The sequence below is a fragment of the Colobus angolensis genome, unplaced genomic scaffold, assembly GCF_000951035.1.
Source record: "Colobus angolensis palliatus isolate OR3802 unplaced genomic scaffold, Cang.pa_1.0 Scaffold178, whole genome shotgun sequence".
Lineage (NCBI taxonomy): Eukaryota > Metazoa > Chordata > Mammalia > Primates > Cercopithecidae > Colobus > Colobus angolensis.
In genome coordinates, this window is record NW_012114910.1 from 3,725,229 (window position 1) to 3,739,472 (window position 14,244).

Genomic DNA, 14,244 nt, shown 5'->3' on the forward strand with positions numbered 1-14,244 from the left:
AAAAAAAAAAAAAAAAAAATTAGCTGGGCATGGTCTGTGTGCGTGGAATCCCAGCAACTGGGGAGGCTGAGGTTGGAGGATCATCTGAACTCAGGAGGCAGAGACTACAGTGAACCATAATTGCACCACTGCATTGCTGCCTGGGCGACAGTGAGACCTTGTCTCAAAAAAAGAAGAAAACATGTAGCGAAGCATTTAGGGATAAATTCATGATATATCCAAACCAGTGCTGCAGGACAAAAAATATAGAAAGAATGGTTAGATTAATAGGGCAAATGTATACCCTTGGCATGAAAAGCATTTGTGGGAGTTAATTGTAATATTCTTGCCACTTCTTTTATTTATTATTTATTTATTTTTTTGAGACGGAGTTTTTCTCTCGTTGCCCAAGCTGGGGTGCAATGGCGCCATCTTGGCTCACTACAACATCCGCCTCCCAGGTTCAAGCTATTCTCCTTCCTCAGCCCCCGGAGTAGTTGGGATTACAGGTGCATGCCACCATGCCCAGCTAATTAATTTTTTTGCATTTTTAGTAGAGAGGGGATTTCAGCATGTTGGTTAGGCTGGTCTGGAATTCCTGACCACAGGTGATCTACTGCGCCTGGCCAATTCTTGCCACTTCTAAGTTTGAAACTGTGTCAGAAATAAGAATTTATCCCTAAATAATAAAGGTGAATATTTTAATTTACCATATTTTATTCTAAAGTGCCCATTTTATTTTTCTTCCTACTTTAACTAATTTCTGAAATGATGTGTCTCATTGGTGATGTGTCTTATAATTGGTGGAATTACTTTTTTTGTTTTTCCATAAGACATAAAATGTTAGTGTGGCTTACACAGTTGAAGGCATTTGGATTCAATGCAGTATAATATAATTACCATCTACTGCTTGGTAGCCTGTTTTTCTGACCCGTGGCATTGGTCTTTTTGGAACACTTTCTTTTTAATTTAATGGTTTGTTTGCTTGCATTTGTTTTTGTGATTGGTAAAACATAGATGTGGTTTTAAAGTCAAAACCCTAAAGCAAGATACATTTGGAGAAATCTTACCTTGAACTCTGATACCTCTACCTTGTTCTCCTTTTCTCCTGTAGTTAGCCACTGTCATTAATATTTTTACATTATCTTATATTAAAAACAAATACATACTCATTTGTATATTTATCCTTCACTGTAGAAGAGATAATACACAACTTGCTTCTTGATCTTATATCCTAGAGTTCACTCCATACAATTAGAGAGCTTCCTTGTTTCTTTTAATTGCTGCATAATACTCCATTGAATGAGTATTCTGTACTTTAGTCAACCAGTCTCCTACTGGTGAAAATTCATATTGTTTTCGCTCTTTGTATTACATATAGTGTTGCAGTGAGCAGTATTTTGCATCCATCATTTTTACCAATGTGTAATTGGACTACTAGAAGTGGATGTGTCAGAATAATAGGTAAATTCATGTGCGATTGTGTTAGGTATTGCAAAATTTTCCTCCATAGGGATTTTTCTGTTTTGTAAAACCAGCAGTGTTATAGCATCTATTTCCCCACAGCTTTGCTAATACAGTATGTCCCCGTTGTTATGGTGAGATATGGGACAACATGGAGATACGGTGTCTCTATGCAGTTTTAATTGTTGTGGAGTATTTGGAATGCAGATACATTTGTAAATGAAGCTTCAGAGGGCCTCTTGTTTCCTTAAATTTGAAATACCTTTAATTATTTTGAGCATTTTTGTGGAAACTAATGTTCTACTTGTTTCTAAGGTAAATAAGTAGACCAATACCTTTAGGAGTGTGAGGCTCCCTTTTCTTTTTTGTGGTCTGCATAGCGTAACAATAGGAATGCATTTCTGAGATATGTATCATTAGGCAATTCTGTCTTTGTGTGAGCATTATATAGTATACTGGTAACAAACCTAGATGGTATAATGTACTGTATACAGTTTGCCTATGTGGTATGGCCTATTCCTCCTAAGCTGCCAACCTGTACAGTGATGTTACTATACTGAATATACTGAAGGCAATTATAACACAGTGGTATTTGTATATTTAAACAGAAAAGGTACAGTAAAATATATTATAAGTTGTGAGACAACCATTATATATGTGGTCCCATATACCATTTTGTTGACTGAAATGTCATATGGTACGGGACTGTATTTTTCTTCCTGGCTTCAATGGACATAAAACAACTTGTTTATTTCATTTGTTTCTATGTTCAAACTATTGTTACTTTGCTGGCACAAGTAAAAATTTTCATAGATTTTTCTCTATCGATTTAATGTAATACAGGCTTATTCAGTACTGTTAGCACCCTAGTCTTTTTGTTTTTTTTTTTTCCCTCCAAATGTGAAACCACTTTCTTTTCTGAGTGATCACTTTTACTTCTTAATGCCAGTAGTAACATTCTGAATTTAGGTGGGAAGATTTAAGACTAAGTTCATGTACAGCTGCTACTGCTTTTTTTTGTTGTTTAAGATGGAGTCTCTCACTGTCGCCCAGGCTTGAGTCCAGTGGTGCAATCTCGGGTCACTGCAACCTCCGCCTCCCGGATTCAAGCAATTCTCCTGCCTCAGCCTCCCGAGTAGCTGGGATTACAGGCACTTGCCACCACACCTGGCTAATTTTTTGTATTTTTAGTAGAGAAGGGATTTCACTGTGTTGGCTGGGCTGATCTCAAACTCCTGACCTTGTGATCCACCCGTCTCTGTCTCCCAAAGAGCTGGGATTACAGGCATGAGCCACCGTGCCTTGCCCCTTTTTTTTAAATTAATTTTTTTAGAGACAGGGTGTTGTTCTTTCTCTAAGACTGGAGTGCATTAATGTGATCATAACTCACTACAGCGTTGAAATCCTGGGCTCAAGCACTCCTCCCGCCTCAGCCTCCCAAGTGGTTAGGACTACCATCATGTACCAACACATCTGGCTAATTTTGAAAATTTTTTGTAGAGATGAATTCTTGCTGTGTTCACAGGCTGGTCTTGACGCTCCTTCCTCAAGCGATCCTCCCACTACTGCCTGCCTCCCAAAGTGCTGGGGTTATAGGTGTAAGCCACCTCCACCTCCCAGCTATCATGTAGAGCTGCTTTTTTTTTTTTTTTGATATGGAGTCTCACACTCTGTTGCCCAGGCTGGAGTACAGTAGTACAATCTCGGCTCCCGGGTTCAAGCAATTCTCCTGCCTCAGTCTCCTGAGTAGCTGGGATTAGAGGTGCCTGCCACTTGCCCGGCTGATTTTTGGATTGGCAGTAGAGATGGAGTTTCACCATGTTGGCCAGGCTGGTCTTGAGCTTCTGACCTCAGGTGATCCGCCTGCCGTAGTCTCCCAAAGTGCTAGGATTATAGTTGTGAGCCATTGCTCATTGTCCAAGGAGAGCTTCTAAATACAAAGGACCCCATAGTTGTATGCGGTAATACAGACTGAGTATCCCTTCTTGGAAATGCTTGGGATCAGAAGTGTTTTGGGTTTTGGGCTAAAAAAATTTTTTTTAACCGTTTGCCTTATATTGATTAATATACACCTCCAATTCAAAAATCCAAACTCAAAATGCTCCAATGAGCATTTCCTTTAAACATTGGCATTCAGAAAATTTTAGATTTTATAGTGTTTGGGATTCAGATTTTCGGATTTGGGATGCTCAACCTGTAATAGCAACCTAAGATAGGAAAATTGGTTTAACTGTCAAGTAAACATTTACCCTACTTGACATTTGTTTTAGAGGTCAGTCGCTTCTTCATGTGCTTGTTAAAGGTAATTACTATGCATGGTGTTTTTGTCTATAAGTACATGTATTATCTTCGACTGTGATATACTAGCATAAAAATTGCATGCCTGTTTGCTTTGATATGTTTGGGTTTGAGCATAATTTTTGACAAAGTGGTTGAAGCTATGGAATGTTTCGTGGAGAATTTTAAAATATTTTGGTTGTACTGTATACTAGTTTGTTTCAGAAGTGCAAATTAGTTTCAAGAGAAAGCCAGTACTCAGAAAATTCTAGTGATGAGTGACAAATGCAGAGGGATAGAGGATATGGCAGAAATTTGGCTACATGTTCCAGCAAGTTTTCTTTCCCCTTTGCCTTTACTTCTCGTCTCTTACCCAGGCTGAAATGCTGTGGTGCGATTATAGCTCATTGCAGCCTCGAGCTCCTTCACTCTATCAGTCCTCCCAACTCAGCCTCCCAAGTAGCTGGGAGTACAGGCACATGCCACGAGACCAGGCTCACTTTTGTTTTGTTTTGGAGACGGAATCTTGGTCTGTCGCCCAGGCTGGAGTGCAGTGGCGTGATCTCTGTTCACTGCAGTCTCTGCCTCCCAGGTTCAAGTGATTCTCCTGCCTCAGCCTCCTGAGTAGCTGGGACTACAGGCGTGCGCCACCATGCCTGGCTAATTTTTGTGTTTTTAGTAGAGATGGGGTTTCACCATGTTAGCCAGACTGGTCTTGAACTCCTGACCTCAGGCAAACCACCCACCTTGGCCTCCCAAAGTGCTGGGATTACAGGCGTGAGCCACTACGCCCAGCCTCGACTTTTTAATACTTATTTAATATTTGTAGACGTGGGATCTTGCTATTTTGCCCAAGGTTGGCCTCAAACTCCTGGCTCAAGCAATCCTTCCACCTCAGTTTTTCAAAGCAATGGGACTACAGGTCAGGTATGAGCCACTGTGCCCGGCCTCAACAAAATTTCTTTATTAGAAAATCAGATTGGTACTCGGGAGGCTGAGGCAGAAGAATCGCCTGAACCCTGTGGGGCAGAGGTTGCAGTGAACTGATACCGTGCCACTGCACTCCAGTCTGGGTGACAGAGTGAAACTCCATCTCAAAAATAAAAAATAAAAAATAAAAATCAGATTAGTTTACTTACATGTTCTGGGGAATAGGAACTGATTTTTTTTACTTTTTCCCCTCTATTTTAGGAGTGTTTCTCAGGAGCTATCGGAAACTATCCTCACCATGGTAGCCAATTGCAGTAATGTTATGAATAAGGCCAGACAACCACCACCTGGAGTTATGCCAAAAGGCCGTCCTCCTAGTGCTAGCAGCTTAGATGCCATTTCTCCTGTTCAGGTAAACGAGTGCTACATTTGATACATCTTCATTTGCCATATATTTGGAATAGAATAAGCTTCTATGTCTTTAATAAATTGTCTGAATTTGTTACATTTTAGATAACTGCATGTCTAGCATCCACTTATTTTAAAGGAGATATGTAAATAGGCATTGTAGTTAAGAATAGATTTTATCATCAAATAGAACGTGACTCTAAGAGGAAATGTACAAACAACTTTATTTAGGTAAATGAAGAGGGTTTCTTTTTAAAATATGAATTACATAGACTCTTGAGAACTAAGCACTGCCTTTGAACCTGATGTGTCTTGTTTGTAGCTTCACGGGCCAAGCAACAGTGCTAGAGCATAACGACTTGTTATAACTGGGGCTCTTCAGCTCTCAACTGAACTGCTCTTTTAAAAACAAGGTACATTTAAGTTACTCCCTGACATCAACCACCCCCTTCTCTCTGGGAGCAACATATTGCGCTTCTATTTTCAGATGCATTGAATGGCATATTGGGTTTTAAGGAAAGGAAAAGGCTAAAACTTAGTGATTCAGTGGCTACTTCCCTATAAAAGGCATTTGCTTGTCACATTCTATAGCCATGAAGGTATGAAGTAGTGACACAAACTTAAGAAGCCTGGAAGTGCAGTTATTAGATATTTTAAAAATACATATTTTGGTGAATAACATACCTTGTTTTTGTTTTCAAAACTGGAGCTGATCTTCCCCCACCTCCAAAATCCCCAGATTTTGACTAAATTTATTTTGACTGGGAGATTTGTTTCTAATTTCTAATATTTCTATTTATGTTGAAACTTAAATTTAGCTTGAGAGATTGTTTTAAAGTGACTTATTGGAATTTGTGAGGATTTATTAATATAACTGTCCCATGTCACCACTAAAAGTTTAGGGCAGTTCATCTTAAGTGTTGTTCATTAGATTTTATAGCCCCTTTTATGGCTCTGTTATAGGTTGAGCATCCTTAATCTGTAAATCTAAAATGCTCCAAAGTCAAACTTTTGGAGCACTGACATGACACACCACAAGTAGAAAATTCCATACGTGATCTGATGTTATGTGTTGAGTCACAACATAGTCATAGTTTTGTTTCATGCACAAAATTCTTTTTTTTTTTTTTTTTTTCAATGAGACAGAGTCTTGCTCTGTCACCCAGGCTGGAGTGCAGTGGCCGGATCTCAGCTCACTGCAAGCTCCGCCTCCCGGGTTTTCGCCATTCTCCTGCCTCAGTCTCCCGAGTAGCTGGGACTACAGGCGCCCGCCACCTTGCCGGGCTAGTTTTTTTTTTTTTTAGTAGAGACGGGGTTTCACCGTGTTAGCCAGGATGGTCTCGATCTCCTGACCTTGTGATCCGCCCGTCTCGGCCTCCCAAAGTGCTGGAATTACAGGCTTGAGCCACCGCGCCTGGCCTCATGCACAAAATTCTTTAAAAAATATTGTATACGATTACATTGTGGGTTATGTGTATATAGGTATATGTGAAACAAGTGAATTTCATGCTTTGACATGGGTCCCCTCCCCATGATGGGATTGTTATGATATCTGGTTATGTATACGCAAATATTCCAAATTCCAAAATTGAAAACTTTTCTGGTCCCAAGTATTTTCAATAAGGGATTCTCAACCTGAACTTTGTCAAAGGCAAAACTCTTTAAACCTATTCCATATGTGACACAGTAAGAAAAGTGACTGACACGCTTGACTTGATAACTGGGACTTAAGTATTATTGTGATTGAGTGGGCGTAATAGTTTGCTTTTTAAGATTATGAAGAGCTGTTGTTAAAGACTGCTTTACGTGTGTCTGCCTTTCCTCGAAGTATGTTTAATACATTTTTATAATGTTTTTCTTTAGATTGACCCTCTTGCTGGAATGACATCTCTTAGTATAGGTGGTTCAGCTGCCCCTCACACCCAGAGTATGCAGGGTTTTCCTCCAAATTTGGGTTCTGCATTCAGTACCCCTCAGTCACCAGCAAAAGCATTTCCACCCCTTTCAACCCCCAATCAAACCACTGCATTCAGTGGTATTGGAGGACTTTCATCACAGCTTCCAGGTAAGGGGGAGGCAAATGAGAGCGTGGATTATTCATAAGTTTCATTATGCCTTACTATTTGGTAAGGGGTTTGGAGTCACTATGACAAGGAAAGCTGCTTAAATGAAATTGTGAAAGCTGCTTCAGTATCCAAAGTTGGGAAAAGAAAAACAGATTATATTCCATTCAGTCTAATTGGAGGAAAGAATTAGGATATTTGTAGTTGTAAAGTTAATTGAATTATTTAGTAAGGATTTTGTGTTAACATGATAGTATAAGTGGTAACATGTATGTTAATCACATTCTAAAGGACTTAGATCAAGGGCTCACAGCTTTATGAATTCCGGTTGATATAATAAAGATAGAAACTATTGTACATATCAGGTTCAGGCATATGTTCTGCCTGCCTTATTGCATTTCACCAACCTTGAAGATGATAGGACATCCTAAAAACATTTTAAGGTTTTTTTTGGGGGGAGGGACGGGGTTTCGCTCTTGTTGCCCAGGCTGGAGTGCAGTGTGGTGCTATTTCGGCTCACTGCAACCTCAGCCTCCCAGGTTTAAGTGATTCTCCTGCCTCAGCCTCCCGAATAGCTGGGATTACAGGCACCCACCATCATGCCTTGCTAGTTTTTTGTATGTTTAGTAGAGACAGGGTTTCACCATGTTGGCCAGGTTTGTCTCAAATTCCTGACCTCAGGTGATCCACCCACCTTGGTCCCCCAAAGTGCTGGGATTACAGAACGTGAGCCACCGCGCCTGGCCACGTTTTCAGTTTTTTTCCCAGATACTGTGGCATGTAACTTTACGTTGAAATAAAAGCTACATTTTTTTTTGTTGTTGTTGTGGTTGTTTGTACCTACCTCTTCTTAGCCCCCTGTACTTGTTATGTTGGCACTGTAAGTTCGGGCACTAAAACCTAAGGACTTCAATGTTGTCATTGACTCTGATCTAGTTAACATTGCTGCTCTAATCTTCTAGCTTTTATGATTAATTCATTTAAATAAACATTACTGAACTTACTAAGGCCTTCCTAGCAAAGCTCTAATTACTGTAAGATTCCATTTGTCAGAGTTGAGAGGAATAAAGAAGTTTTGAGACTCATGGTAACTTTAAAAGATGGTATCATGAAATTATCTGATTCGAATAATTGAGAAAAGCTAGCCAGCTCCTTATTTTAACTACCTTGGGTATGGGAGTATGTGCTTCGAGAATGTATACATTAATTTTTTGCACATTATCAAGAATATAAATAATTCCAGATGCTGAAGAAATTTGGATTATCTGTTGTTACTGCCTAGTTTGTAGGCTCTGTAAAATTGAATAGATGTAATAAGGGAATTAACAAAGGCTCTGACTTTTAAAATAAGAGTTATTATGACTATTTTAAAAGTCAGTCTTACTAATATATCTGAGATGTTAATAAAATCAAGAATATGAATAATGATAGGATTTGTGGCTGCCTTCGTTCTCTCTAGTAGGTGGTCTTGGCACAGGCAGCCTGACTGGTATAGGAACTGGTGCTCTTGGACTCCCTGCAGTGAATAACGACCCTTTTGTACAGAGGAAATTGGGCACCTCTGGACTGAATCAGCCTACATTCCAGCAGAGTAAGATGAAACCTTGTAAGTGGTAGTGTTGTCTGTGATTGTGAAGTGTGACTGATAAAAGTGTTTAGTTGTATGTCTCATTTGTGTTAGTAGGGCCATATGTTGATGTGCCTTCTAGACCAATGGGAATAAATTCACAAATTTGAATTATTAAAATAAAAGTTAGAGATACCAATCCACTTTTGCTGTGGATTCCCAGAATAAAGTCACGGTTAGTAAGAGGCTGCATCCTGAGGGTGTTTGTCCTAAAAGTAAGAAATAGATATGATAAAGAGAAATTAATATGTGGTAGGTAAACAAATGTAACTCTTGTACTTAACCTAAACATGTGTTGAGTTTTTTTTAAAGCAAGTCAGGAGTGACAAGGAAAATTTCAGATTTCTGTTTCCAATTTTTGTTTCACCTCCTTAGTGATTTTTTTATCCTAACTAAATTCATAGAAGTCATCTTTATAAATCCATAGGTATAATTGACTAAAGTCCTTGTCATTGGGACTGTGTAGTCACGACACGAGATTTGAAAGTATTCCAGCTGACTTGATAACGTTAGTGTGAAAGTCTTGTCTGAATGTTATGTTTTGTAGCATGCTTTGTGTTTACATCAGTCTTTCATGCACATGCATGATAATTATATGTTAAATGTGATTTTTATTATAAAGTGATAAAGATTTGTTAACCTAATGAGGTTGTATTAAGGGTAAGTGCATTATGAGTTTAAACCAAGTTAACTTTTGTGTTGTAATGAGTCCTGATGAAGATAATACTAATGTAGAATTATGTAGAATTATGGAAGGCACTTTGTTAAGGATCTTTTTTTTTTTTTTTTTTTTTTTGAGATGGAGTCTCGCTCTGTCGCCCAGGCTGGAGTGCAGTGGCCGGATCTCAGCTCACTGCAAGCTCTGCCTCCCGGGTTTACGCCATTCTCCTGCCTCAGCCTCCCGAGTAGCTGGGACTACAGGCGCCCGCCACCTCGCCTGGCTAGATTTTTGTATTTTTTAGTAGAGACGGGGTTTCACCATGTTAGCCAGGATGGTCTCGATCTCCCGACCTCGTGATCCGCCCGTCTCGGCCTCCCAAAGTGCTGGGATTACAGGCTTGAGCCACCGCGCCCGGCCAAGGATCTTTTATGTCTACCCTAGAACGCGTTAATACTGAAACTTGACCGCTTAATACCTTTTCCAGTTTTTTTATATTTCCCTTAAAGTTAGAACTGCAGTAGTCTATGGCTGTCTGTGTTTATGGGGAAGTGGAAGAAGGGCTTAAATACCCACTGATGCCTTTTTTGTTTCCAACAGCGGACTTGTCTCAGGTGTGGCCAGAGGCAAACCAGCACTTTAGTAAAGAGATAGATGATGAAGCAAACAGCTATTTTCAGCGAATATATAATCATCCACCACATCCAACCATGTCTGTTGATGAGGTGAGTGTCTACGATGATCTGATTATTTATTGTTTAAGCCAGTCTTAAATAAATGTCCTTTTCAGTGTTTTTAGAAATCCAGCTCAAAGTGCTCTGATATAGCGATGTGTATTTTGAAACCTTAATATTTGTCTCAAGCTCTTTTGGTAAATATTCTACTTAACAGTCTTTTGTCAAGGATATTTGAGAAAGGCTCTTAGTAATTGTTTCCTTTATGTGTGCGTTGTTTTTGTCTTGCTTTTCCAGGTATTAGAAATGCTGCAGAGATTTAAAGACTCTACTATAAAGAGGGAACGAGAAGTGTTTAACTGTATGCTAAGGAACTTGTTTGAAGAATACCGTTTTTTTCCCCAGTATCCTGATAAAGAGTTACATATAACAGCCTGCCTGTTTGGTGGTATAATTGAGAAAGGACTGGTTACTTACATGGCACTAGGTTTGGCTCTACGATATGTTCTTGAAGCCTTACGCAAGCCTTTTGGATCCAAAATGTATTATTTCGGGATTGCTGCACTAGATAGATTTAAAAACAGGTAAGTGGATAGGTTTCCTGTGAAGTGTCTCTTCCCTGACCCCACAGACAGGGTCTTAACTCTTACCCAGGCTGGAGTGCAGTGGCGCGATCTTGGCTCACTGCAGCCTTGACCTTGTGGGCTCAAGTGATTCTCTGACTTCAGCCTCCTGAGTAGCTGGGACCACAGGTGCCTACCACCATGCCCAGCCTTTTGTATTTTTTGTACAGACAGGGTTTCACCGTGTTACTCAATCTGGTCTTAAACTCCAGCCTCAGTCTCTGAAAGTACTGGGATTATGGTGTGAGCCACTGTGCCTGGCCTGAAGCTTTCTTTTTTTTTTGAGATGGGGTGTTGCTCTGTTGCCCAGGCTGGAGTTCATTGGTGCGATCTGGGCTCACTGCAACCTCCACCTCCTGAGTTCAAGTGATTCTCCTGCCTCAACCTCCTGAGTAGCTGGGATTACACATGCGTGCCACTGCACCCAGCTAATTTTTGTATTTTTAGTAGAGACAGGGTTCCATCATGTTGGCCAGGCTTGAACTCCTGACCTCAGGTGATCCTTCTGCCTCGGCCTCCCAGAGTGCTGGGATTATAGGTGTGAGCCACTGGGCCCGGCCAAAGCTTCTCTTTTTAAAAATAAGTGGTAGGAAAACTAAAATGAGAGCAGAGGTTTTTTGGTTGGATATTTATGAGGTATACTTTGTACAGTAGAAGTCTTCCCTTTTAGGTATATAGTTCTTTGAATTTTGGCAAATTTATATAGTTCTGTAACTCCCACCACAATCAAGATACAGAATATTTTGGAACTTCTGAACTCAAGTGATTGTCCTGCCGCGGCCTCCCAAAGTGATGAGATTATAGGCATAAATCAGCATGTCCGGCTGATGCAGAATATTTTCATCATCTCCCAAGAGGTTTCCTTGTTCCCCTTTGTAGTTAGTCCCCTTCCCTGACTCGCAATCTCTGATAATCTCTAAAGTTTTTCTAGAATGTCATTTACACAGTCATAGAAATATGTAGTTTTTGAGATTTATGTTACTACATGTTTCAGTAGTCTTGTGTAGTATTCTACTATATGGGTTGACTACAAATTATTTTTCCATTCGTATGTAGGTGAAAATTTGAATTGTTTCCAGATAAGTGGCTCATTTTAATCTATTTTTAAGTAAAATATAGCCTTTAAAAATCAAAGGTAGTGTCTTTTCTGATGTAAATCCAGTGAAAATCATCAGTATTTTCTCCTTCTACTTTTGTTTTCTTCCCTTTGACATTTTCTTCAAATAAGTTATTCATAGGTAAGATGGAGAAAATGACCTAGATTAGCATTTGGACAAAAACATTTTGTTAGTGCTGCTTTTGTTCTGACACGAAATGATGGCAGAATGATTTTGTTGGCAGATTGAAGGACTATCCCCAGTATTGTCAGCATTTGGCTTCTATCAGTCACTTTATGCAATTTCCACATCATTTACAGGAGGTAAGTGCCCTCTGTACCTAAAACCCAAATAGCTGTGTAGTATTTGGAGGGTTTAATATTTTGGCTTTTTTTGTAGACTTGATGGTAATGGCATTAAGATTTCTTAATAATTGGCATGATATAGGTATACATATTAGTTGAGGTTGTTCATTTTGTGGCCTTACAAGAGAACATGAAAAAATAATCATTCTTGGATTATCTTTTCTAAGTAGCAGGCTTACTTCAAAAACTTTTTACTCATTCTTTTAACCTGATAATGGAGTTGAAGAATAAACAGTTCTACTAAGAGAATCTTTATCTTAGGTAAAGTACAGACACCCTGCCTCATTCTAAAAGGGAATTGGAGTGGGAATCTTGTGTGTAAAAATGTGAAATTTTTATGAGTTAATATGAGCCAAAGCTGTTACACATAAGACTTAGATCATGTTTCTTAAAAATAAAGGGGCCGGGCGCGGTGGCTCAAGCCTGTAATCCCAGCACTTTGGGAGGCCGAGACGGGTGGATCACGAGGTCAGGAGATTGAGACCATCCTGGCTAACATGGTGAAACCCCGTCTCTACTAAAAAATACAAAAAACTAGCCGGGAGAGGTGGTGGGCGCCTGTAGTCCCAGCTACTCGGGAGGCTGAGGCAGGAGAATGGCGTGAACCCGGGAGGTGGAGCTTGCAGTGAGCTGAGATCCGGCCACTGCACTGCAGCCTGGGCGACAGAGCGAGACTCCATCTCCCAAAAAAATAAATAAAAATAAAAAAAAATAAAAATAAAGGTAGATTCCTTTGAGGTGTGGTTTTTGTTTTGTTTTTGTTTTTGTTTTTTTTTTGAGATGGAATCTTGCTCTGTCGCCCAGGCTGGAGTGAGACAATCTTGGCTCACTACAACATCTTCCTCCCGGGTTCAAGTGATTCTCCCATCTCAGCTGCGATTACAGGCACCTGCCATCATGCCCGGCTAATTTTTGTATTTTTGTAGAGACAAAGTTTCACCCTGTCGGCCAGGCTGGTCTTGAACTCCTGACCTCAGGTGATCTGCCCACCTCCGCCCTGCAGAGTGCTGGGATTATAGGTGTAAGCCACCGCACCCGCCTGAGATGCTTATTTAAAAGGAGTCAGTCCCTGGGAAAATAGACCTAGGGAATATACATTTTAAAAACCATTTTATATGATCATTATTATTACTGAAATTTGAGAAGCATTGTTGCAGTGACTGATTTTAGGTTTAGGTTAATTGATAAGTATCATCTATGCCTTTGTCTTGGTTTTGCTCAATATGAGTTTATATAGAACAGGGAAGTTGGTTAATTGACTTTATTTTTAACATGCAGTAGACAACTTTATAAGATCTTATTTTAAGAAATCAGGATGATCAGAATTTGAACCTACTTGATATTCTGTATTTTAATTTAGTTCAGTGCTCTCTACCTCATTCTTCTAGGTTTATTAGGAGGGCAGGGTTATTGTAATGATTTAATCTCTGGGAATGTGGAGTATATTCATTCAAGTGAGTGGATTGAGACAAATTAAGAGACAGCAATATGGAGCTTGAAAGACTTGGAGAAAGAGTGAGATAGCAGGGGAGCGATGACTCAAAACTAGTCCCTAGCACCCACTGTATGTAGCAAGATAGCCAGAGAGAGAGAGGAGAGAGAGAGAGAGCATCACTTTCTGTACTTTGTCAGCATAAAGGGCTATACTTTCTTCTGAGACTCTTTCCTACTTTAGAAATGTCCCTCTAAAAATAAAACTGTTGTATACATAATTGGTAGGTTTAGTTCTGCTAGGTAAGGACTGTTGAAATACTTTCAGGATCCTATGTCAGCACTCTAAATTGTGTGGGGACGGGCTATGTAGAATCAGTATTTTTTTGTAATAACAGCTTTATTGAGATAATAACTCATACTACCACGGTTTTTGTTTTTTAAGACCTTTGGTTTCTCATTGCTGCCTAATTAGAAAAGAGATGAGTTTACTGTATGAATTATTAAGACTTTTAAAGTTTGCATTTTTTAAGGAGTTTAAAGGCATTTATATGCAGTATCTGGGGCTGCTGCTTTAGAAGTTGTTTTGCTGTAGTTCTCTCATAAATACTAAGATTTTATCGCCGAAGGAGTTCATAGAATCTACTT

General features: G+C 39.6%; 1 protein-coding gene across 1 annotated transcript in view; it reads left to right on the plus strand.

The window, feature by feature from the left end:
- The window catches only part of CNOT1 (CCR4-NOT transcription complex, subunit 1), a 125,795-nt gene that overhangs the window by 80,424 nt on the left and 31,127 nt on the right, over nt 1-14,244 (plus strand). Inside the window, exons 16-21 of the mRNA XM_011938872.1 lie at nt 4,912-5,062; nt 6,922-7,123; nt 8,581-8,727; nt 10,007-10,131; nt 10,378-10,664; nt 12,045-12,123. Coding sequence (XP_011794262.1) covers nt 4,912-5,062; nt 6,922-7,123; nt 8,581-8,727; nt 10,007-10,131; nt 10,378-10,664; nt 12,045-12,123 — 991 coding nt within the window. The remainder of the gene's footprint in view (nt 1-4,911; nt 5,063-6,921; nt 7,124-8,580; nt 8,728-10,006; nt 10,132-10,377; nt 10,665-12,044; nt 12,124-14,244) is intronic.